Below are 25,934 nucleotides of genomic sequence, written 5' to 3' on the forward strand. Positions count from 1 at the left end.
AAACAAAATAAACAGGTCTTGGGATACATTCCAAGAGAATGTCACAGGATATGTGAACAGGAAGAGAAGTGGCAGGTCAATATCACTGTAGGCTAGGAGAACATACTGTCATTAAAAAAAAGAAAACTCCAAAGAAACTGTGTCAGTGAACTTTGAATTATGATTATCTAGAAAAGGTAGTGAGGGTCCCTCCAAAATATTCCTGGTGACATCATCTCTAAACAAAAGTTGAAAGGGAAAATGATGCCATCAAAGTTGATTTTAGAAGAGAAACAAACCTTTGAATCATAGGACCTATGTATAGAGAATGGTCAGAGAAATCACTGGGTGAAATACTTAGCCTAGACAGATGAATTAATATTAGATGTGTTCAATCTGGAAGGATTCAGGTTGCAAAAGGGGAGCACATTGGAAATCCATAAAATAAGGTGACTGATACAGTGTATCAATGGACATTCTTACCACATTCAAAAATATTTGGCACAGGTTGTTTGCAGAAATTAAAGGTTATATTCTCATTTTAAAGAAACTTTAAAATAGAAAAAAATGCATAGCATATTAAAGAACTAGAATAAAACCTGAGTTACTCAGCTTGGGTTTAACTCTAGCCCAGAAGTGATTAATACCACCCCAAAAGCAAACATAAACAGAAATTTACTTAGATAGGCAGAAACTTCCAATTCTGCTCAATAGATCAATTCAATCTGACTAAACCCATATCGTAAGCATCTGGTATGTGTTAGACTCTCTTCTTAGTGCTGTGGATACAGCAGTAGACAAAAGTCAATCTCATTCTCAGGAAGAAAGACAGTAAATAAGCAAACTCATATTGTATAATATGATGGGTAATGTTGAGCGCTATGAAGAAAAGCTAAACAGGTAAGGGTAATAGAATGATTGTATGTGATAAAGGAGAGTGAGAGAGAGAAGGGGGGGAAAGGGAACAGAGAGAAAGAGAGATTTTATGAGAGTGATGGAGAAGGTGAACTTTGACCAGAGACCTAGGCCAAGGGAGTGAGCTCCCAGTACCCCATACTCTGGGTGGAAACTGCCCTCCCTGTGAAGCCAGTGTCGCAGGAAGCCAGAAGAGGACAGCAGAGAGCTGGGGAGTAGGAGAGGCATAGTCCTACCTGTGCAGCAACTTGCTCTAGGAATCCGTTCGATTCCCACCACCACGGAAGGGTTGGGTGAGCCATAGAGGGGAGTTGAGCTGGAACTGGCAGACGAGGCATGGTCACGGCATGTTTATTTATACCGAGAAGAGAAAGGCCTGCAGAAAGTAAAGGTTCAAGTAGGAAATGGAAACAAGCAATTTGGGGAGGCTGTCAGGAGATACAGATACAGAATCCTCCCTTTAGCCAGGGGCTTGATGAGACTCCATCTGTAGCTCATTAATGTAGTTTCCGGAAGAGCAGTTTGGGGTGTTGGAGGATGGTATGAGTCACTTTGCTCCCTTCCATAATACCACATCCTTGTATCAGAAAGATAAAGCTTGGAAGCTGTGAATCTCAGCCTTGGTTTCATCATCGTGCTTAATTATTTCTGCCAATGGGCTGCCAGACTCATTGATATGTCCCTTCCCCACATTCCACTTCTTTCTTTCTCTCAGTTTATGTAGTTCTGTAGTTTCATTTAAATATTAAGTAATAGGGGCACCTGGGTGGCTCAGTGGGTTAAAGCCTCTGCCTTCGGCTCAGGTCGTGATCCCAGGGTCCTGGGATCAAACCCCAGGCTGGGCTCTCTGCTCAGCGGGGAGCCTGCTTCCTCCTCTCTCTCTGCCTGCCTCTCTGCCTACTTGTGATTTCTGTCTGTCAAATGAATAAATAAAAGCTTAAAAAAAAAAAGAAAGAACTGAGGGAAATGCCATACTTCTCTTTGGTAACAAACCCAAGCCTAGATTATTGGCATCTATCCCCTTTTCCATGTTAAGGTAAAGCAACAGAAGTATTGTATCTAGATCCTTCATACTGAAAAGAAGAAGCAAAAAGAAAACACTTCATGCAGATTTGGTTGTGGGAATAGAAACTGCTTGTTTTTCATTCGCTCCAGTGTCAAACAAATGCACTGTTTTGTTTTCTATTTTCTTTTTATGTTATTATTACTACTTTTAGTTCGGAAAGTCGATTCACTTGTCTTCCATAAACGCTTCTCAATCGTGATGCTTTCTTTCCTCCTCCCTTCTGCCTGTAATGACGTGTTTTCACCTCCTCTGATGCCTGGGCCACTGGAATCAGAATCTGCAAAAGGCAGCTCTACCATAATCACTTTGAGCGCAATAAAGAAGGCGATCTTTCCAGGCTACTTGGTTCCTTTTTTTCTTAACGGGATTAAGAAGCTGAGCTTTTAAAATTCTTGCATATAACATTGACATTTCCAGGGTGTGTTTGGACCAGGGAGTTCAAAGAGAAGGCATAAAAAAGAAAAGCCAATATGACTTTGTTTTTTACCTTGCTGGAGGAACTGTTTGTGCAAATCGCCTATAAGCTTATTGACCTGAATCTTTGACTCCTTGTTTTCTCTGGATTTGGCTGGAGTGGAGACACTGATGGAGGCCCGATAGAGCTGATTGAACAGCCCCCAGCTTTGCTTGGCTCGGACCTCCCTTCCCTTCAGCACCTCTCCCCCCTCCCTCCACATGACATTATTGTTCCTTGGCAAACTCTGTTTTCCTGGATCCAGGACTTCTTCTTCTTCTTTTTTTTTTTTTTACATTATTTTAAAATCCTTACATTTTTCTTACGTAAGTCAACTAACAATGCAAAATGGAACAGAATTCTTTTTAGAATATAGATATAGAGGCCATGTTTATGTTGGGCTTGTACTATTTTTGTCTTCTGAGATTGGAAGAAATAAATAATACCTAGGATATTGTAGTATCACTCTTTTATGGCCATCTTAAAATCCCCCAAACAGAGTTTTTTTTTGGGGGGGGGATCAGATTTTTTTCTTAAACCACAATTATTGGAAAAAATGAGAGAGCATTTGAAGGCAGTTTGTTCTTACAGGAACTCAGCGTTTTCTTGGTTTTGATGGAAACAGAGGGTTTATAAATTTTGTACATGACTTACTTGTGTTTTATATATGAGGGTCAGATCAAGCTTTGTCTCTCTACCTCATCTCTGATCCCAGATATATCATCATAATAAATTCAACAAAATGAAAATGATTGATTCTATGCCGTGTTGACATGATTCATGATGATATCATTTATATGAATCATGTATGATAATATAGACTACTTTTTTGCATATTATAACCTCAAGTTATTGTTTTGTCTGTAAGCTGACCACCAACATATCTTCAGTGTGCAGTCTACTAATGGTATTTTTGAAATATGTTAAGACTTGATAAGATATTTAATTACCTAATTCTCTCATTATTTATAAAATAAATTCATATTGTAATAAAGTGTATTTCATTCCACTTCTACCTGGACTACATAAGATGTCAAGAGATATTTGCCTAAGTTTTAGTTAGGCAAATTAAATTTCAATTTAGTTAAATTGAAAAGTTTACTATAGTTTGTTGTTTTTCCTACAATGTTGAAAGTCAAAAGAAAAGTAAGAATTTATTTAATTTCCAGGTACTATATATATGATACATAATATAATAATAAAAATGATACTATATAGTCTATATATGCATCTGGATATTAAAAGACATCTACATTGTTGCTTTTTTAACTTTTAATCTGATACTGAATTAATTAATCATTAATTTTAGCTGAGTACTATAAGGAAGAACTACTTATTTATAAGTCCTTTTATTGTTACATTTTCTCTGTGATATTTTGGGTAGAATGAAGAGGCCATGTTAATTGAAAAAAATAGTTTTGATCAAGTTGTAATTGTATAAATACTTGTTTTAATTAAAATGGTTTTTTCCTATTTTATTTAAAAAAATATATATATATATATAACAATTCATACAGGTGTACATTAATATTTGCCAGTCGTTAACATCTACTGACTCTTAATTTATTTTTCTATTTAAGGAAAATTTAAATTATGAAATAGCATTAGTATTAGAGAACCCTGGGAAGCCAATTTATTTTAATTATATGGAATTAACACAGTTGACAACTTTAAATCTGACTTTTGGTCATATTATGATTTTAGAAAAAATGTTATCATCTTAGAGAAACTGAGCTCTTAGAAGGAGCCATGTCTCCTCTGCTTTTTATCCTTAAATTTCATAAGTAATTTGAGAAAATGTTCTTTTTTCTGTGCTAACATATTTGAGGTTTAAGTCAAATAAGATCTTCAAAGTTCCCAATCTCCTAATATAAAATTCATATTTTCTTGTGTGTATGTAAAACTTCCCACAATGTTTTGATGATCATTTGAGAAGCAACAGAAAGAACTTGCCCCTCCATTGCCTGGTGGGGTAATCTTTATTTCTGGTGGGCCTAAATGTAGATTGTATAAAAGTGAAAAGTGAAAGCTGGGGTATGATGAATTTAATTATAGTCATAAAGTCACTTTTTTGCTGTTCTTAAAAAATCAAGAAAAATAAACGAATGTGTTATACCAATAGAGTAAATCCTGATAAGGAATGCAGATCGCTTGTTCAGCTCCTTCTTATAGTTCAGTGAGATTCCAGAGATTGGCATTAAGACTACGCACCAATTATAATAATTACAATAATGGTAATAACAACCTTCATTTGCTGACGGCTCCTAAAAGTCAGACATCTTGCTGCACATGTATCATCTCTAATCAACTTCCTGGCCTGTAGGGTAGATGCTGTTTTCACCTGTGACTTTCAGAGAGTCAGTAACTTGGCCAAATTCATAGAACTACTAAAGGTTAATGCTGAGTTAGAACTCAGGTGGTTATACTTACGGAAATAGAGAACTGGTTTTGTTTCCAGGTGTCTATCAGTATAATTCTTGCAGAAGGAAATGAACACATCTGAAGAAGTGTGGGCATAGAAAGCATAAAACGGACTTTTTTCCAAGGTATGTTTAATTTGGTGTTCTCTAATTAAACACCTATCAAGCTTGACGTGTCAGTCAAGAATAAGGGTATATGTTAAGAAAAAGAAATTAAAAAAAAAGGCTCAGGTAAAGGAATTAGAGGTGTGCTTAAAATATTTCTAGTTAAAGACTGTTGATCCAAGCTAGCTTTCAGTAAGTGGAGTTGGCATTTTGATATAATAAGAGAGCTATATCGGATGATCTTTTAGACTCATCCCACTAACCGGATGATTATATTGCCCCGAATCGGTGGCGTGAAATGAGCCACTGTTTTTCACCACCTGTTTCTTGCAAAGCTGCTTTCAGGTAATTCAGATGAATGGGGACAACCCAAAATGGGTGTACTTGGGCTGAAGCCAGTAATAAAGCCCCCCCCCATAAAAAAGGTGTTTACAAATCCATCAAAACTGTTTGAGTAAGAATTTCAGCCCTGTGGAAAGGTGTGCAACGTGAACTCTTTAAAAAACAGCTCGACCTTAACACGCAATGAGACCCAATAAAAAGCAGAGAAAGGAAGGAAGGAAGGAAGAGGGCATTGTTTGCAGGGAAAGCTCGGGCACTGTGGAAACTTTTCACTTTTTGAAGGAAATGCTGCAGCAGATGGCAAGAGTGGAAGTGAGATAAACATAGGAACTGGAAAAGTAAGCAATACATTCTAACAGGTTCTGTATCAGAGATCTGGAGAAGCGGAAAGATTAGACAAGGAACTGTTCTGAAACTTGACAGTGGCTGTATCTCACCACGTCTTCTATCCCGGAGATGGAAAGTGGAATTGCTCAGACGGTAGGCTGTGATTCTATTTTTTCTGACAGTGAGAAGGGAAGGTCTCTTTAAGGATTATTTTTCAAGATAGAGATTTATCAAGGTAGACATCTACAGATATATAAAACACGTTGCCCTCCTACCTATTTAACAATGAGATGTGATGTCATTTCTCTTGTTGCACAGAATTAGCGCGAGACGCTCTATTTTTTATTTAGATTTTTTTTTTAATGCAAATTGTGGTCCAGGCTAGTTAACCAACACTGAAAACCTATATGACTCGTTTTTGGCCGTGGAAGCCTTGATCCGTGTGTTTATACGTGACCACACATTTACAGAGGCAAAAGGGGGAAGATAGAAAGACTGTTCTTATTTCTTAAAGATACAGTCATCCAGGAAGGAAAGGAAAACAGATGTAGGTGAGAAAGGGAATAAATGTAAAAAGTGGAGAAAACATTACGTTTGGGGTGATGAAGGAGTATATTCATTCTCAAGCTTCCTTGCTGTCTTGAGCATATTTCTAGTAAGGAAGCTATTGGCCAGCACACACCTGCCTCACCCAGTCCTTGAGCCTTGGGCTCCTACATCCTGTCCCGGTGGCTGAATACTAGAGCGGATACTGAAATACGGGAACTCATAACAAGAAACTATATTACAAAGATATAGCGTGATATTGGGAAAAAAGTGGACAAGGAAAATCGCATATATTTTAAGGAAAATCCAATTTGGAAAAGAAAGGTGTTTTTCTCTATAACACTGGCAGTTATGTTGGAGAACTTCTAAGGTAGCCCTAAAAATCAGATCACTAAGTAAAGGAACAAATTTTGAAAATATACTAAAAAAGGTGAATTTTATTTTTAAACTTCAAGTTGCCAAGTCAATATTAGATATATCCATTTACCTTTTTGAGTTTATTTAGCGATCGTTTAGCTATTTTGATTTTAAATAGTATATGAACATCGGAAAGTTCAATAGTGTAGCTTCAGGACTCACTTGCATAGACTTGCATGTCCCTGACCTGATTTTGTAATTATGGATTTGTATTCTTCTTTTAAAGAGGGCCTCCCAAATTGTATAAGCTTTGGGCTCTAGAAGGCCTGAATCAACCCCTGTTAGTACCTTTAGGCAACATGAGCGAGCTCTAGGAGATAGCAGTGATCAAGAATGTTAAGTCTGGTTTCAAATTCCTAATTTTGGGGAAACCGCAAAATAGATTCCTAAATGTCTTGGCATTAAGGATATCTGAATTCCAAATCTGTTATCTTTATAGGGTAAGTTCCCCTGTACCTATAAAGACCACAAATACTCATGAAATTACTGGGTTAAAAATTAACGCAGAGAGGGGAAAAATTCTCCCACGATTCTAAAAATCTGGACGGTGCTGTGGATACTATCTCTGTTTTTCCTGCGTTATCACCAGCAACCAAGGACCTCTTGCTGGCCCTGAGGGGGGAGGTGGTGTGGGAAGACCTTGTGGTAAAAAGAGTCTAAATGGGTCTTGTGATAACAGACTTGGGACTCTGACTCGTGGTAGAAGCTAGATACGGATCTGAGTTGGGATGAGGCTAATGTGACCTAGAATACTTTTTTTCCCCCCTTTTTTGCTCAGATATGCAAACTTCATCAGGATTAGATTCAGCTGTAAGACTAGTTTCCTGGAAGCTGCCTCAAAACTCTCCGGCTTACATCCCATTGTCCAGAACTTAGTCTTAGGAGCAATCCACCTCACTAAAGGGGAGACTGGCAGACGTGGTCTTTATGACCAGGCGTCCACATGCCCAACTCTACATTCTGTTACTATGAAGAGGAAACTTATGCAAAGGGCATAGCTTTTCTTTGTCTTTACTTAATGACTCAAAGTATTATGCCATCAGTCCATTCAAAATGCATGCTTTATCCAGTTTGATGAATATTAATTGAACATGTACTATGTCCAACATGGTGGGGCATGCTGTGCTTAGCATGTAAGTAAACACAGGTAAGTCCCTGGCTGTTCTGGAGTTTACATGATCATGGGGAGGCAGACATTAATAAAGTAATCACACAAGCGGCACAGGGTAGTTTGATGTAGTGAGGAAGGTGAGATAAAGTGGCCTTCAGAATCCAATACTTGAGCTGCCGCCTAATGCTGAATAGGCATTAAGTAGGTGAAAAGAAGTAATAGTGTTTCAGGTAGATGGAACAGTGTGTCATCGGCAAGAGCCTGATGCACAGGCAAAGAGGGCAATGGAGACTGTGGTGTGAGTTGACCCTGGAGAGATAGGTGTGGGTCAGAGAGATGGCCGTGATCCGAGATGAAGGACAGAAATGATGAGAAGCATGAGAGGAAGACAGGTATCTTGAAAGCTGAAGCATTAAATGCAAATCTGAATGTCTCACAAGTCTTTGTAGAGAGAAAAAAATGGGGGTGAGGTGTGATTTTGCTTGCCAAGCAGTAGGAAAAATAAGGTTCATTAGGAGAAATAATTGTTATCCTCTATTTTGAGCTCTAAGAATCATTCGTCGTTAGGGTGTTTGAAATAACGTTGGACAAAGGGCATTCAGATATGGACCGGAGTTGTTAGCTGCTGTCCCAGAATATGTGTTCTCCATTGGGCTTTTGCACTTTGGGTGTATGGCTTAAATAAAGTCTATTTATAATCAGTAAATTTTATTACAGTAATGGAACACTATGGTAATGAGGAATTACTTATGAATCATAGTCTTAAATAGATTTGGGTTATGAAAGTGGAGAGACCTCTTCAGGATGAATCATTTTGTTAAAAAGGAAAGAACAAACAATAAGATTGCAGGGAAAGCAGTATTCCGATATTACCTTCTTCAGGTGGCTTGATCTTTCTGGATTGGGCTGCTTTATTGAAGAGACCATTTCAGAGACAGTGAGATTTGCCTTTATTTTCTGTTGTTGTTGAAGACGGTGAGTCCTACAATGAATGCTGGGTTCGAACCTTGAAGAATGAAGTCAGGAAACTGAAGGAATAGTGGTGTCTTGATAATAGAACTGATCTGTGAAAGATAGATTACAGTTCACAGTATCTTCACTTATCTTTACTTATATATTATCAGGCATAACTTTCTGCTTTAGAGCAAGAAGAGCCTTAATTATATAGAATCCTCCTCTGAATGAAATATAATTGTTTCAGTGAGGGGTTTTGGAAGGCAGTGGGGAGGGAGGTAGGGAGAAGGGGAAAGGATAATAAGAAAAAATACTTAAATATATAAACTTTGAAATACACATTCTAGAAGCATCTTTGTAAAGGGGGGGGGTGTTTTTTATGTTTCCGCCCTTGCTTATGTATTGACTCTTTCAAGGGCCCATTGAGAGAAGTAATGCGAAGCAAAAATTCTTGGATGATATACTGCTGAGAATGTGCCTTATTTTATCTTATATGGAAATTTCCTTTATGCTCCAGATCTTTAGTGAACTTAAATGTTGAGGAAAGCTCTTTTCACAAGGAGGATGATAGTCACATCTAGGGTAAACATTTAGGATTAGAACTATAGAAATAATTTATAAATCACTGTGCTGTCTTCCTAAGTTATTAATACTTTGTGACTTTTATATAAGTACCATAAACATCAGCATGTTCAATCATTTCCTCTTACTAGCTATAATAGAATACCACAAATTATAGTAGTCACCCATTAACTGTAGAGATTGAGTTTCTTCTCAAAATAACAGGTTTAGCTCTGGACCACTGTCATCAGCTGCTCCAAAATTGTTTCTTCATCCAGGGTCTGAAAATTTATAGACCAGTAAATATGGGCTCTATTCTTTTGATCTATTTAATTGCTCATATTCTGGAATGTGAAAAAAAGTTATTGCCAAAGCAATGACATATTAGATAGGTTAAGGAAGTCATGTGTGTTTTTTTTTAAATAATTGTCCACAGAATATAACTATCTAGAATATGGCAAAATCCTACATTTTCTTATACACTTGTAGGAAGTTAAAGGAGGACTTGAGTCAGACACCATCACAGGGATCCACAGTATAATGGACGTTTTCTTTTTCGGGTGCTGGAAATGTTTAGATTTAGCTGTTAGCAAAAAGGGGTAACGTTTGCATAATTTTATTTTTGTATCCAGTGATATAACCATAGGTGTAATTTGGCTACGCAGAGTTAGTCTATCACGACACTTTTGTTTGGTTAATCTATTACCAAACTGTTATTTTAAGCCCAACAAAATCGTGGGGCTATTAGGCAAAGCAAACAAAAGCAGAATCTTAAACTTAAATGTCCTCGCCCTTCAATACGAAGCTGGAGTGTTCTGTTTTTGACTGTTACAGTCCTTTAACCAAAGCTATCTTGTCTGATGATAAAACCATAAGTGTATGAAGCTCACACATTTTTCATCTCTTTTATGACCTTATCTTTCATGAGCGGCTTCTGTAAAGGTATCCTAACTATAGGAAGCACCTGGAAAACATATGTGATATCTATTCTCTGATAAGCAGTGTGAACAAGAAAGTAGATCTGTCAGTTCTGAACTGTTCATTGTTAAAAAATACTTTGATGATTTAGCTGATTGCAAAATACATTATAGGGATGACTAACAGCTGCAGTAACACTCTTAGTCAAGAAAGTTCAATAGTTACATTGTACAAGAATTTCTATAAGAGGTTAATATTGATAGGAACTACATGGATTAAAGGAGCAGGGCTGAGAAGGGCTGTTTTCTTGTGTGACTGCTCGCAAACACTGCTGCTGTTTGTGCTGGAAAAGTGGCTTTCTTAGAACATGGCAGATCTTTAATTTATACAGAAATGTCTAACGTTGGGTGAAAAGATGTTTGTGTTTATGAAATTATTTTTGCCTAGCAAGGAGAGCCACCGCCTTTACCACCTTGCCAACAATACCGAATATGGGATTTAAAGATTCTGTTTCATGTGTTTGGGAGAATATATTCGAGTGCATTTCCCCGAGTCATTTGTGCTGTGTATTCTCTTACTCAATAACACCTTCAATTTCCTCCTATAGGCCTCTCATTGATTCTGAAAACTAGACTAAGGAAAATGGAAGGGCCTACAAAATATGTATGATATCTTTTAACAGAGCAACAAAAGAGTTTAATCTTGCAATGGAAAACCATTAACTTCATAGCCATAATTTTAGAAATATTATAGATTTTGTTACTGCTTGACATTTATTCTGTTTCATCTTTTTATGAATTGGTCTCTGGATATATATATATGTAGTGGTTATCCCATTAAATGCGTTTGTGCTTTGCTAAAAATACACTGAAATTTCTATTTAAAAGTATGTGAATAAAGAATTTAGCAAGTAAATGAATAGATGTCAGATGCATTCCTAGCTCTTTCTTTAATTCTCTCTCTGGCATCCTTTTCTCTCTTCTTTTCCTCTTCCTACCAACAAAGCTTTTGAAGCAATATCTTAACAAACTTGTCATTATTATCTTGGCTATTAATTATTCATGCCATTTTTCATAAGCTACTTAGAGTACTGATTTCAAACATGTAAGAATCAAAAAATGGAGAGAAGGAAGAAAAAACAACGGTCAGTAAAGCCATTTCCATTCAAATCAAGAAGAAGCTGGAGCTGGATTAGTATCAAAATAAAGTTCTATTTATAAATTCTCTGTGAGAATTAATGTATTGAATGAGAAGAAGCCAGTCCCAATTGTGAGGGGGTAGGAAAAAGTGTTTCTTTAAAGTACTTCAGAGATTTCACATTTGATTAGATTATTTTTTAATCATTTCATTTTTCATTAGTAAAAAGATTAAAAATGAATTGGGTGAAAACATTACCATAAAAATGAGAGTTAGTTTCCCAAGATAAACTTAGAAGATGAAGGGTCTGAAAGTTGACAAATGTGACGTATTTTAGTTATTAAATAGAAATAATGTGCCGAAGGCAATTAATTAGCAAATGTAATGATACTGTAGTAGGTTATGGTAAAAAGAATGAAACCAAGACCTAATTTTATCACTCGTCAGTGAGCAATGGTAATTGGTTAAACATCTATGTGTAGTTGGTTTACAGAGTTCTAAGTCAAATAGTATACTTGAGAAAAAATCATGCCTATAAATATTATATCCTCAAACATTTCATTTTAATATGTAAGCATAATGAAGAAACAAGGCTTATGATGTGGAGAGGAGAAGCAGCTATCAGATCCCATCTAGCTCTTTGTTGCTTGATACTCGGTAGGGTATCGCTGTGATGTCCTGCTAGGTTTGGAGTATGGTCACCGGAGTCAGACTGACGTGGCTTCAGTTCTTGGGTCTGCTAGCAGTGTGTGGGTTTCTTCTCATATTTCTGCCTCTTGGCTTACTCTTCTGAAATACAGGGATACCATACAGGCAGAACTCAGGCAATGTTCATAAAGCATTTAGCTAGTGCTAAGTGGTTCTCAAGAAATGGTAGCCATGTTTAGGTTTAATATAGATTCTAAGCCTGAGGACATGTTCTCTGCTTTATTCATCTTTATAAGTTTAGTATGTGGCACACAGTAGATGTGGAGATGAATATAAATTTAATTTCAGCCCATTTAGTTTTCTGCACTCAAGTGTATCACTTCCTATGACATTCTTGGGTTTTTGGTCATCTTTTGGCAATTTTTTTTCTTTAAGAAAATATGATTAAATGATCGAACAAGGGCTCTAAACTATTCTTCTGTTCTTAGATTTATTTTTATTAATGTGATATATACTGCACATTTACCCAGCTTAAAAATAGCTTAAAACAGTTGCAACATGTAATTTCTTTGGAGCTGTTAATTGTATACAATCAACTATCTTTACAGTCTTTCTTTAACTAAATACCCTACAATATTTATTTTCAGTAGTTCTAATTATACGTGCTGCATAATGAAACAAATTAGAGCAAATTGTTCCATGAATCAGGATTATCAATACTGAGTATTGCTCCAGATGTTGGTGAAAGTTGAAATCTAAGCCCCATAGTTCCATTTTGGCAGTTAAGTGACATTTAATGAAAGTATTTTATTATGTGAAATTACTAGCCCAATCAAGCCCCTAATAGGCTGAATTATAATATTTTCATTTTGAGTGATTTACCAGATTTCTCTGTGCATCAGGGATCTGCTGAGATTAGTAGTCACCCTGCTATTTTTGTTTCCCAATAGATAGTATATGAGGATGATCCTGCGTAAATTTAGCCTAGACTGAATAAAAGAAAGGACTTGATTCATTTATTCATCACACAGTAGCATTTCTCAAAACCATTTCTCTTAGCATCTTAAAACTTTGCATGGATTCTACTTTTGCATCATTGAAATGTCTTTAGTTTCACCACCATTTTTCCCGTGCAGCAACTTAATTACTGTAATGTTTTTTATATGGCATTTTTGGGGGGTGATGGCTTTCATTTTTAAATCCGTGAAATGGTTTTCAATCATGGAGCCTCAGGACATTCAACTTATAGAATTCAGGTTTACCTAAGGTCGTGTCTCCAAAATTTCAGAAATCTTTATTGGGTTCTTCCTCTAGGGAACTTCTACTACACCAAGTCTGGGTTAGATGTCATTTTAACATGGGCTCCTGTCATATGTTGGACTGCTCCCATCAAAGTATTTGCTGCATGAGATTGTGATCTATTAATCTGTCTCTGTTTTAGTCTGTAAATTATATTAGAAAAGGAGCCATCTTTTTTTTTTGTTGTTTTTGGTTTTTTTTTTTTTGTATTCTTGGTGTTCAGCATAGTGCCTGGAACTCAAAAGCTAATTTAATGCATTAATAAAGAATGGTTTATATCATATCTGTTCAATAAAGATGTACCTTTCTAGATTCAACTGGATTCTTTTAACTTTTAATTTTTGTGGTTATTTTGATTATTCTGTAATATAGTCTTCCAAACCTACCTATTTCCCAATACATTTCTCATTATTTTTCCTTCTAAATATGTAATTTGCCTAAAAAAATATTGCAGAGTAGACTTAACTGTAGTCTCACAAAAATTTTGGGCAAGAATGTCTGAGACATGGGTTAGAGTGTTGTTATGGAGTGAGTAAGGGAGAACTCAAAGACCAGATGTCTGACAAAATGTGTTCATAGAAATTCAATAAATATATGTTGGTTACTGTATTTGTGTCACGTGATCATTTCAGCCCCTACCTAAATACCTTACATGTTTTTCACTGCCTTCAGTATGAAGAACTATGGAATTAATTATACAAGCTTCTCCATGGCCAATGTCATTTTATGCTTCTGGTTTCTGAATTTCTGTATTGTATGTGTTTTCATTTGGAATTATTCATGGACTACTTTGACTGTAGGTTTTCATCAGTGGTTACTTCTCTTATGCGTATTACCTAGCTCCTTTACTAGATTATATGGTCCTTAAGAGAAAGTATATATTTCACTGTATCTTCAAAAATATGCATTATAAATGTTAATGATTGATTAAATTGTGCATGGCATCACATGTTTCCAACAATTTAAATGTAATAGTAGAATTTAGAAAGATTTACTCCTTTGTGTGGCCATCAGAGTGGTATAGTCAGTAACTGAATATAAAACTTAACTTCTCCAAATGGTTCTGCCCAGAATTTTACTATCTGAGCCCTTGGGTATGTCATTTTTAACAGCATGTCTCATGCTTGCTTCAAGATGTGTTGCTCTAGGATTATTCAGCTATTTCAGTTGTGCACAGCTCTGTACTCAGATGGTGGGAATGTGGCATGGCAAAGGCAAGAAAAGAACAAACTCCTGTTTTTGGTGAATTTTATGATGCCCCTTCATGCTTTCCTATAATCCTACTTCCTTCTTGTTGAGGAGGGGACATCTACCAAAACCTGCTTCCATCACTCACCCTGTGATGACTGGGAAGCACTTACTGCTCAAGCATGAGAAGGTTTGGGAAAAGTGCCTTATGTATATATAAATATGGTAGCTATAAGATCAAACATAAGTTACTGGTCCGGTGTGTGCATCCATTTTGTAGTCAGTAAATTTCTCTAATTTGGCTCAGATCATCTTCAGAGTCTCCTCCTTGTTTGAAGATTCATAAGACATGAGAAAAGTTTAAAATTATAGGTTGCATTCTTTACTCTTCACTGTTGGGGAGGATATTTTCCTTTATAAGCTCCCCTGCATTATTGTCCTGAGGTAAACCTGCACTCAGAAGTGGAAATGCAATCAAAAGCTTGCTGGAGTAGTTGGCAGAGATTAGTGTGGTTTCTAGTGTCCATGAAGAATGAAGTGTCATAAAGGTCATATCTTCCCAAATTAACTCAGTATCCTGGGGGTTCTCAAGAAGGTTAAGTTGTTCTACTGATTATTGCATTAGGTAGCATTGAATCAACTGGTGAGAAAGTTTTCAAGTTTCTATTCTTTGTGTATCAGTGAGAATGTTTCATCTTTCTATTGATGTGACTTAAATAGCTTCACTTGTTACTTTTCCTTTCTATTACAGGGAAATGAAACCAGAGACTGAGAGTCTATTATAGACACAATATGGAAAAGTTAGTAATGTTAACTTTATTTTATTGTATTTATTTTATTATTGCCTTCTATTATAAGCATCTAATACTGATTTTTCTAGTAATGATAAGTTTTGTTTTAAAAATATGTTTATGTGTTATAAAAAGTGAGCCTATTTAAAAAATGTTTACTATAAATTATTGTATAAGCCATGACTGGACAAAAGCCATGAACATAATAGTATAAGGAGCTTGGGAAGAAATGGAATGCTTCAGGAAGAGCCCCAGAAAGGAACTGATAACTTGGTCGGTGGGTTTTGCCAAAGAGAGTTTGGTGAAGGGGCAGCATACAAGATGTGGCTAGAGTTAAGGGAACAAAACCAACAAGGAACAGGAAGCACCCAGGGGCTGGAAAGAGGGGGAAGCTGTTAGCCCTCCTGATGTGATTGATGTGAAGAGTCAGGGGAGGTGACAGTGATGCAAGAGTGTGGGAAAAACAGGGGCCCCTTCCCAAGAGTGCTGATTGTACAACACAGCCATTGCTCACAAGTGGAGACCATTCAATAGCATGCAACTGAGGAATATGGACCTGTCTTCTCTCTTCCTGCCCTTGGATCCTCTGATCTTATCAGTGCCTTCCATTGACTGAACCCAACCAGAAATCGGAACAAAGCAGCCCCAGTGATGAGGTCCACAGAATTCTGCCTCCATGGGGCACAAAGTACCAAGTAGAACATGGGGCGGGGGTGGGGGGAGTCAATTGAGGCGAACAGGAAGAGGCAAGCAGAGAAAAACCAGCTCATACAAGTGTCAGGGTTCTCTGCCAAAGGTAATACCTAATCATTCCAGTTATGCCATTCTGCTACATGCAAGGCATTAGCTCAATACTTACATATATGCAGGGATACTCTTTAAAGTGTTTAACGACAGGTACAACCTGGGCTCTGGGGAAGGGTCTCACTAGACAAGGGCCAAGACAGGCAGTGTTCGGCTGAACAGCACCTAGTTAGCTCAGGGTTCATGATATTTGAGAATATTAGAAGACAGTAGAGCGTACTTTTTTATGCAGGCTGAGAACCATCCCTCTTTGTGTCCGAGAAGTAAGAGCAGAACTCTCCCACTGATCTTATAAGATAATTGGTTGATGTGTCTATGTTGTTCTGTGTGACCTGCAAAAAGGAACACAGATTAAAACTCTTATCTTACTCCTGAGCCTTTGTACCTTTCTTATGGCAATTGGACCTTGTCTTGCACTCTCATTATTTGTGAATTTACTTTCTTAAATCATTTTTATACTACTTCCAAAAAGGTGTTGTATTTTTCCATATATACCCTTCTATACCTATTGCAGTTCCTTAAACAGGGTAGATACTCAGTATCTATTATTTTATGGAAAAAATTTCATTGCTCCTCATAGTGATCATCCTGAAAAGAAGAGAGAATTCAACCTTCAAAGATCCTTCAATTCCAGACATGGGGCTTGGTGGCATGGGGTATGTTTAATTCTTTGTCACCCGCCAGAGCCAATGATCCTCTGTTATGGAAATTATGACAATGGAGCTGTCACTGGGCTTCTGCATGCTCTCTACTTTTATTCCACTTTTTAAGATGATTCATTTTGTGAAGCTATGTATAGAAATGAATAAAAAATATATGGAGTTTAAAGTTCGAAATTCATCAACATCACATTAATGTCAATTGTAATAATGATAGTTTCCTGAAAATTTTTAATTTCTAGGTTACTTGTAAAGATTTTAAGAATTTGATGCATTTTGTGTGTGTGTGTGTGTGTGTGTGTGTGTGTGTGTGTGTAATCATATAAAGAGTTAAGTACTATTATAGATTTGGGCAACTATGTGGGAAATAGTGAACTGAATACTTCAGAGAAAGTCTAGAAGGGCAAGCAATTTAATTTAAAAAATTTAGGCATAAAAAAATAAAATAAAAAAATAAAAATAAATTTAGGCATTATTGGATTCAAGGTTTAGTTGCCATGTTTTTGGTATGCAGTCTTTTTATTTCTGACATCACATTTTCTTGTATTCTGTGTTCTGATCTCTGTGATCATTGATAGTAGCTATATTATGGAATATGTTTGTGTGTACATTGTGACCATGGAATACTTTCCTATAAAGCAGTTACTTTATCACTTAAAGTGAAGGTACTCATAAATTAGACTTTTGACTTACAAAATGCAATTGCACTGTTAATGTATCTTCTTTGCCATGACTGTACTTTTGCTCAAAATACATTACATTTTCTTTTCTTATGTGGAAATGAAGGCATGAAATTCTGTGAACTAGTTACTCTTATCAGGAACAAGTATAGCTTGGGTGGCTCAGTCGGTTAAGCATCCAATGTGTGATTTCAGCTCAAGTCATAAGATCTGGGCCCTGCATTGAACTTTCAATGGGGTCTGTGCTGGGCGTGTAGCCTGCTTAAGATTTTCTCTCTCTCTCTGTTTGCTTTCCGCACCCCGCCCCCACTGTCATGCTCTCTCCCTTCCTCTCTCAAAAAAAAAAAAAAAAAAAGAAGGGAAGAAAAGAAAAGAACAAGTATAGCTTTATAGCTTCTTGCATTGTGAAGACTTGAGTCACTGGCTTATCTTATATACCACATAATGCTAATCATTTAACATGGCCTTTTTATATTCATTTTAAAAATACAATGAAGTTTTAATAAGTTTAAAGCTGGGGGAAGCTTCAAAATATCTGCATTCAACCCAGCACAAAAATAGGTCTTACCCTAAGCCTTTAATTGTTTCTGTTTTGCTGTATCTTGCCTTTACAAAAATTATTATTTGGAAATATGGGAGCTAAATTTTTCTGTATTGAGAGCAGTATAGTCATTACATACTGCTTTTTAGTTTTCTTTATATATAATATTAATAAAACTTCTATAGGGAAGTTCTTGTTTATAACCGTTAATTTCATTTATTCATTTATTGATGACTAATATTGATTTTCTTTATTGTAAAGCCATAGTAGATATGAAAATGATAAATCATGGGCATTTTATCTACATAATGACAACTATCTGTAGCAAACATATACTTAGACAAATGCTAAGGACATCCCTTTGCCAGGATCTAAATGTCAAATAGAGAGCTTTAATTACTTCCCCTTCTCTCTGTGTGTCGGTGTTTTCCAGGTGATGACGAAGGAGTCCAGGAAACGGCAGAATCAGATGCGGACACACAGTCAGAAAAGCCAGGCCAGCCTGGAGTTGAGACAGACGATTGGGATGGTCCAGGTAGGACAGAAAACTTAAAATTCAACCATCTGTTGCTACTATCAGGAATTCACTTTTTTTTCCTTTAAATTTTAATTAGGTTGTAAAACTCTTACAATCTCAGCTCGTGTGTGTGTGTGTGTGTGTGTGTGTGTGTTTACTAAGGTTATGGTAGAAGTTTAAATAAATGTCATTATTTAAAGAAGATTTTTTTAATCTTTTTGTTAAACTATAAAAACCAGTGTTACTTCTGCTTGAAATCTCTGTCTTTTTTTTATTTCATAGTCATTTAAGAATTAGTTCATTCTCCTTGCTTTTATTTATTTTTTTTTTAAAGAAATCTTTATGCTATATCTACATTCAAATTGGGAATGATTTTTAAACCTTTAAATAGGTAACAATACTGTAAAGAAATACTTTCAATTTAGTCATGTTGTAAATCATAGACTAAATCTCAATTTGTATTTAGAAGTTTAGACAATATCAACAGATTCTCCCATCTGATTCAAGGTTTTGACAACATTTTAATTTTTATGAATGACAATTAAATTTTATTTTAAGAATCCTGACATTGAACCATTTTGAGAAACACAAAAAAATGATCAAAATACTCCTACTAAACACCAGTATAATTTTATGGATATATGTACAGTTCATAAGAACTCAATCGGAAAAAAAAAAAAACCTTTATATTTGATGCCAAGTAATTTACAACTGGATGGTATATTTATAAATGGAGACTATTATGTCATAGGGCTTAAAAGATAGAAGCGAGTTTTTGAAATAGTTTTAGCCATAATTTCTAAAGCGGTAACATTTTTCATTAAGAAAGATCCCTATATTTCAATCACATTTTCACCCTTGCATGACTTTGCAAATTGCTCTCTGCTGTGCGTGAAGAAGAGAGGAACTCCACTGGTAATTTTCTGAAATCAGCAGCTGGAAAATATAATGCAAACAAAAATGAAGATGCAGTATAGCTGATTATTATGATGTCATTTCTAATGTTATTCATGATAACACACAAATGTTTGGATTCTGTATACTATAGCATAGTGGTTCTACAAGATTTTGGATCAAAATATTTTATATTTAAAGTGCCATAATACCACCTTTTAAGAGTTTGAAAAAAGATGGAGACTTCTGGCATTTTCAAATTATTCCATAATGTTTCTGTCTTCTTGATGTAGGGAAGAACTCCTTTAATTTAAAAAAAAAAAAAAATCTTTGGAAAACTTTTTTTTTTCTTGTAGATTACATTTAATTTAAGAAGGGTGGATGAAGTTTATACTGTATGGTTCTTTATTCATGGAATTAAGTATGTATATGCTACTTAGAAGAGTTTTTGCATTTAAAATTGGGTTAGGTGGACTTTTGCATATGCCTGCTTGCAAAGTGTGAGTTCTGGCTTCTCTCAATAGAGTCAACTTGGAGGGGGAGGTTTTTTCCTTTCCTTGGGGCTGGGGCCCACAGTATTCCCTACAATTTGGGAGCAAGTAAGCAAACTCAGAAGGTGGTAAATTATTAAAAATATAGTGCACAATCAATGCCACCTTTTTCAGGAATTTTTTCCAGAAGTAAACTGGCGCTGTTAGCTTACAGAAAGAGAGACAGAGAGGAGGAGCAAAGTGAAGAATGTTGTATCATTCAGGATGAGATTTTTCACTGTTGAGTTCAATTTAGTTTATGTGTCTGATTTAATGAAATTTTTGTTTAGTTGTTATCATGAAGATGTTTATGCTTTTTTCTGTGGCACATGAGACTATGTAAAAAGTTTAAAGGAAAAATGTATGTCTCTAAGCAGGTGGGTCTATAAGAAAGTTCTTTTTCTGTATGTTGTAAAGTTGATCGCAGGTTTTTCCCTAGAGATACTTTACAGTAAAAAGGGTTTTCATGATTTTGAAACCCCCGAATTAATGGGGTTGATTCATAACAAAGGAATATCTGTTGGATGTTTATTTTTTAAGGTAGAAATTTCATTAGTTTCCTTCAGTCAAGACAAAGATTAGGGGATGTTTTTTCACTTCTGCTATTGCCTAAATAATGATTATATAAATATTTTACCCCAATTTTTATTATTAGCGAAACATTGTTGGTACTTTCCAACTGTATCAAGGAGAGAAAATTGCCCACATTTTAGTAACAGTTTCCCAACGTGTTAAAAATTAAGCACTCTATTCTAAAGGTTTAACTTCAAATTCTGGATTTGTCACTCTGCTGAGTGATTTTTGACAAATTGTTTACTCTTTCTGTTCCTATATCCTCATTTGTAAAATGTAGAAAATAACGTTCACACTTCTTAGGGATTTTGTGGGAACTAAATCAGATCATACACATAAAATTCTACTCATTATTATTATGGCTTTGGAGTTTTTGAGCCTTGAAGGAGACCCATTTAAAATTCTTAGCATTTTTTTAAAGTCCAGTAATATATCTGATACAATTTTTTAAAATACGAAGCATCTAGTTTTGAATTTAACCACAAATGATGGGTGAAGGCATGAGGTCATTAGGTGTGATTTCAAGGTTCGCCTAATTTAAAGTCTTCCCACCCAGTCCTGATAGTCACTCTAAGATAGATAGCTTTCTCTAAATAAAAATAGAACAGAATCAAAAGACCAGGAAATTATCTAAAGAATTTGAGGCATAGGGCTGACATCATTTAGGATGAATCAGGATTTATCTTATTTTTAAAGAGTTTGAAGGAGTTTGATTGAAGACGACTCCACAACCTTTCTTGATGGCTCAATTCAGTAATGAATCAACTCTTGTTTGAAGTGTTCCATTTTTATCAGACGCAAATCCCCCGGTGCCCGTTATTTCCTCTTATGTGTTATCCAACTAAAAGGTACATTTAGTAATTGCTCACACCTTTGTTAACTCTTATGACTAGGCAGAACCTAAACAATCTTTAGAAAAATTATCTTACATTTGCAAACATTTCTACGGTGAAATTTTTTAATGTTTAAATAGTTGTGACGCTTACTTAAATATTCTTCAAGTTCTTATGAATCTCTCGCTGTTTGAAGGGAAAGGTAGGGCCACACCAAACTAATAGAGTTCAGGCCAATGTAAAAGTCATTATCTCATTATTTCAGATTTTCACACAACTGTTTTTAAGTTTTACTTTCCTTTTTTGCTCTTAAAAAAATTACCGTGCTATTACCTTGCTTGGAATCTAAGTGATATGTTATTTGATGTCTACTCTCTCTTCCTCTGCATTTGCCTGTATTTCATTTCTGTCTCTTTTTAAAGTAAATACCCCTTCTTTTCTTTTATCCCCTCGAAAGCACTTCAGTTTACCAATAGTCCTATACATTTAATTATTCAATAAATAGTCATCATGCAGTAATAATTGTGGAAAGTGTAGGGGGAAGTCCAAAGGCATTTCCCTTTTTTCATGCGCTTTCTCTTCTTGAATCTTTCAAAATGATTCATGGATTGTCACTGATGCAATCAATAATTAAGCATGAGAACCTACTGCTCTAAACTACAGAAGAAACTGAAAAACTTTTTAGAGTCAGATCTATGTTCGCACTCTGACACTTAACAGTCTTGTGATCTCAAGCGTATTAAACAGCCAGGACCTCAGTTTGCTTATCTTTAAAATGGGAAGAATAGTAACTACTTTGAAACTTTGTTATGTGGGTGAAATTTGAAAGATGGTGTATAGAAAGTATCTAGTGATAGCTTGGGAGAACTTGGGTTTTGCTAGATGTTAAGAGCCTTCCCTCACCCTAGAACCTCTCCTGCAATTAGAACACTGACCTCATTTTGAAAAATAGTGTTTACATCTCTGGCTCTCTAGCTTAAGAAATCTTTAGAACCACAATCCATGGCTGAAGTCTGGAATGTTGACTTCTGTGTTTAGGTGTAGAGAAAGACGTCGGGGAGAGAATTCAGATAAATCACTGTAAATACATTCTTCACCTTTATGAAATGAGCACCTTAAAAATCACACCTTACATCAACTCTAGGAATCTAGAGTTGTTGTAAGCTCTCTAGCTTACATTATTAAAAACATGGTTACTTCTTTTCACACCTGGAAATAGTAAATAGTCTGATTTCTCTGGTTTAATATTGAACATATCTAAGTTTACCATTTGGCTTACAGCCACAATAACTGAAGTATCTAAGAGCTTTAGTAAATGAATGTATCACATTATTCAAATTGTGCAAATAAGTACATATACCCCTAGGTAAGACATATTAATACAAATATGCACAGATACAAAATTTTGAGTGAGTAGTCACTTCGATTCTTTCTCATGGACTTATCAAGATAAGCATGCACTTTTATTTTTGGTCTTTACATGTTAAGCGCTTGAAGTGTTTCAAAAATAATAAAGTAGGAAATCACACCTTGTATTGATGATTTGATAAATTACTGGAATAGAATGCAGAATTGTTTTTGTATTATGCATTCCAGAACAGCGTGACTTGCTCCTAGATTGTTAAGCTGAAATCTGAATTTCTGTCAGAGGTAAATTATTTTGGGGCAGTATAATTATAATGCATGGAAAAGACCAAAAATATTCCTTCCCTTTATATCTTGGCCCTGTCACTTACGAATTGTGTGAGTTTGAGTTAAGTTTGAGCCTCAGTTTCTTTGTTTATAAAATGGGGCGAATAATAATCACTACCTTATTCATCATATTTTCTGGGTAAAACCTGAGGTTTGGATCTTCATAATGCTCCATAAATCACTCTTATTATTTTTAGTATTATTTCAGCCTTTGTGCCCTAAAATCCATGACAATGCCTTACAGATGTTAAGCCCTCATTTAACATCTGTGTAGTGAATTAACTTCGCGAAATAATTTCGCTATGTAACATCACCATGGGATTATATGGCTGTGCTCTCTTCAGCTGGACTTAAAATGTGGTTCCATTAAAGGAATTTTAATGTAAGTAAAATTTTCCAGTGAATGTCTAGCATAAGATCAGATGCGTGTACTTGTTGAATCTGCACTACAAATTGATCACAAAATCTATCAGTAAGTTGCCTCGTTCAGCTGCTGTTCAACGTGAAGGGTACATGCAGATGTTGGGCTTGGTTCTGCTTTGTGCCTCAAACGGAGTGTTTTGCATAAAGTGGAATGGTAGCTGGAAGATAGAAGCACACACTAATGATACAGGGTCCCCCCCCACCCCCCTTTACCAGTCCAAAGAAGGGCTTGGAGATTACAGTTCTGATTTCGTTTCCTTTTTGATTGGGAAAATGTGGTAGATATAAGATCTGGGAAATGCCATTTGAAGTAAATTAACAGAAACCTATGAAACATAGTTAACCATAGATATAGTCTGACAGTAAGAAGAATATTGTGAGAAGCGGAGGAAATCGTAGAATGACTGTGTATTACTCTGACAGTGAATTGGTATTATCTCTGCTATCAGATAATGCAGTTATCATTAATTTTCACATTTGCATTTCAATCTTTGGAAGGAAATGACTCTTGCCGGATGAAGATAAGAGCTCTGTACCACTATAATGAACCATCATTTTATCCCAATGCTTTGTGTCCATATGAAAATGAGGCAGGGAGGGGTGTGTGTGTGTGTGTGTGTGTGTGTGTGTGCACGCGCGCGCATGTGTGGGTGTATGTGAGTGTGTATGGGGGTGTCAGAAAAACGTATAGCAAAGTGTCAAAAATTGCTACCGACTTTTGAGCCCCTTATGAAACAAGAGGGGGTCAAAATAAATCTTCTGTAATGTAGTTAAGTGGATATCGGATTAAAAGATGAAAGCCTTACTCTTTGTAGAACAGAATGCCACATAAACTCAGTAAAAAGTTCCTTTTATCTTATTTCTTTACTCCAGTTTTCACTCTCATGTAGAATTAGGGCACACATAAACCCAACCAAAAAAAAAAAAAAGTAGGTTGGAGGCAAAGTACTTAACGATTATTGTTAGGAAAGATACATCTTTGAGTTATAAAGTCCTGCATAAAATAGATCCTTAATCCAATCACCTTCAATCCAGTGGTTTTACATTCTCACTCTGTGCTACTGAAACAGACTAGAAATTGTAGATGAAGCCTTTGAATGTTGTTGATGTTAGTGGAACACCAGCCAGTGGGCCTACACAATAAGGTCTATGCCCTACATCAAAAGTTTATTATTAAACATGCTTTTGTATAATATAAGTTAAAACATAAATCTAGTATTGCTGTTTCACAGTTTGCCTACTTTGATTAGCTACTCACCCTCAGTTGTGTTAATAAGGGGGCTTTCATTATGCTCTTTCCTGCTGAGCCATAATTTAGCTTAGAATTCTCCTCCATAAGCGCTCCAGGAAGATACTACCAGTAAGTAAGGATTCACATATAAGAGAAACCTTTGCTCTGCCTTTTATAACCTCTTTCATGAAAACATATGCATCAAAAATATTTATTTTGGCACAAGGATTTTTAGCATCCATTGTTTTTCTTGACTCAGAATTTTGCCCTGAAAAAAAGAAAAATCACCAAAAATATGATCGGCTCTCATCTCTGGAAAGTTGAGTTGAAAACTCAAAAAAGTTTAGTTGAAAACTAAACCTTTTCATTATTTGTTTTTATTTTGTCTGGGTCAGAAAAGGACTTACCTGGGCTCAGAAGAAATAAAGAACAATACGAGAACATGTGTTGAAAGTCTTTTAAAAATATGGAAAGTCAAAGCAAGTGCGTACAGACACATACACTTGCAGTAAATGGGCCACAAACTTAGAACTAGATTGCTAGAAGACTGTTTGGAAGGGTTGTTTTGATTGATTACATAAGATGAAAGAAATTGGTTAGTTAGGCAAACATTTATTAGTTCAACTATATACTGAGTATCAAATATATGCACTGCTCTGTGCCAGACTCGAGGATGTGCAACAGTAAAGAAGCCATGGTGGTCTCTGCCTCCGAGAGTTTATGCTGTCTCAGAAACTGCAAATTGTACTAATAATGATTTTTTGAGTGCATACTGCTTCTATGATAGCTGTTCTACAGAAAAAAATAGAAATGATACCCTCCACTGCGTTATGAGGGCTGGGAGTGAGTAATGACTTATCTGAGGAAAAAAGTGTTTTAAATTGGTTTGTTTTTATTTTAAATTTTTATATTTTAATATGCAAAGTTTAAAATACACATGAAATAAGAGGAATGTGTATGTTGAATCCCCACATATCTGTCACGCTGCTTCAAACATTACCAACTTTCTGCCAGCCTGGTTTCATGATTTTCCTTTTATCTTTCTCTCTCTTTCTATGTATCGGTCTATATTTTAAAGCATTTCACAGAAAACATGCCGTTTCACCCATAAGTACTTTGGTATGTCTCTTTAATAAATAGGGGCTTTTGTTTAAAACATAACCACAAACAATGGCATTATAACATATAGAAAATCACTCTTAATATTATCAGACACCCAATTTGTCTTCACATTTTCCCAGTTATCTCAAAAAGTGTCTTCATGTTTGGTTTGTTCGAATCAGGATTTGGAGAAGGTCCACGTGTTGGTTGATATGATTCTCAAGTCTTTTGAATTTTCCCCAACTCCTCTCTCCCATGTATTTGTTAGAGAAACCAGT

At 35.8% G+C, this 25,934-nt stretch overlaps 1 protein-coding gene across 2 annotated transcripts in view; it reads left to right on the forward strand.

Annotated features, from left to right (window-relative positions):
- Window positions 1–25,934, forward strand: part of ZFPM2 (zinc finger protein, FOG family member 2) — a 454,516-nt gene that overhangs the window by 99,893 nt on the left and 328,689 nt on the right. For both annotated transcript variants that reach the window (XM_032316567.1, XM_032316568.1), the window contains one exon: window positions 18,296–18,397. In XM_032316567.1, coding sequence (XP_032172458.1) covers window positions 18,296–18,397 — 102 coding nt within the window. The remainder of the gene's footprint in view (window positions 1–18,295; window positions 18,398–25,934) is intronic.

Source organism: Mustela erminea, chromosome 16 (genome assembly GCF_009829155.1).
Source record: "Mustela erminea isolate mMusErm1 chromosome 16, mMusErm1.Pri, whole genome shotgun sequence".
In the NCBI taxonomy this organism is placed as follows: Eukaryota; Metazoa; Chordata; class Mammalia; order Carnivora; family Mustelidae; genus Mustela; species Mustela erminea.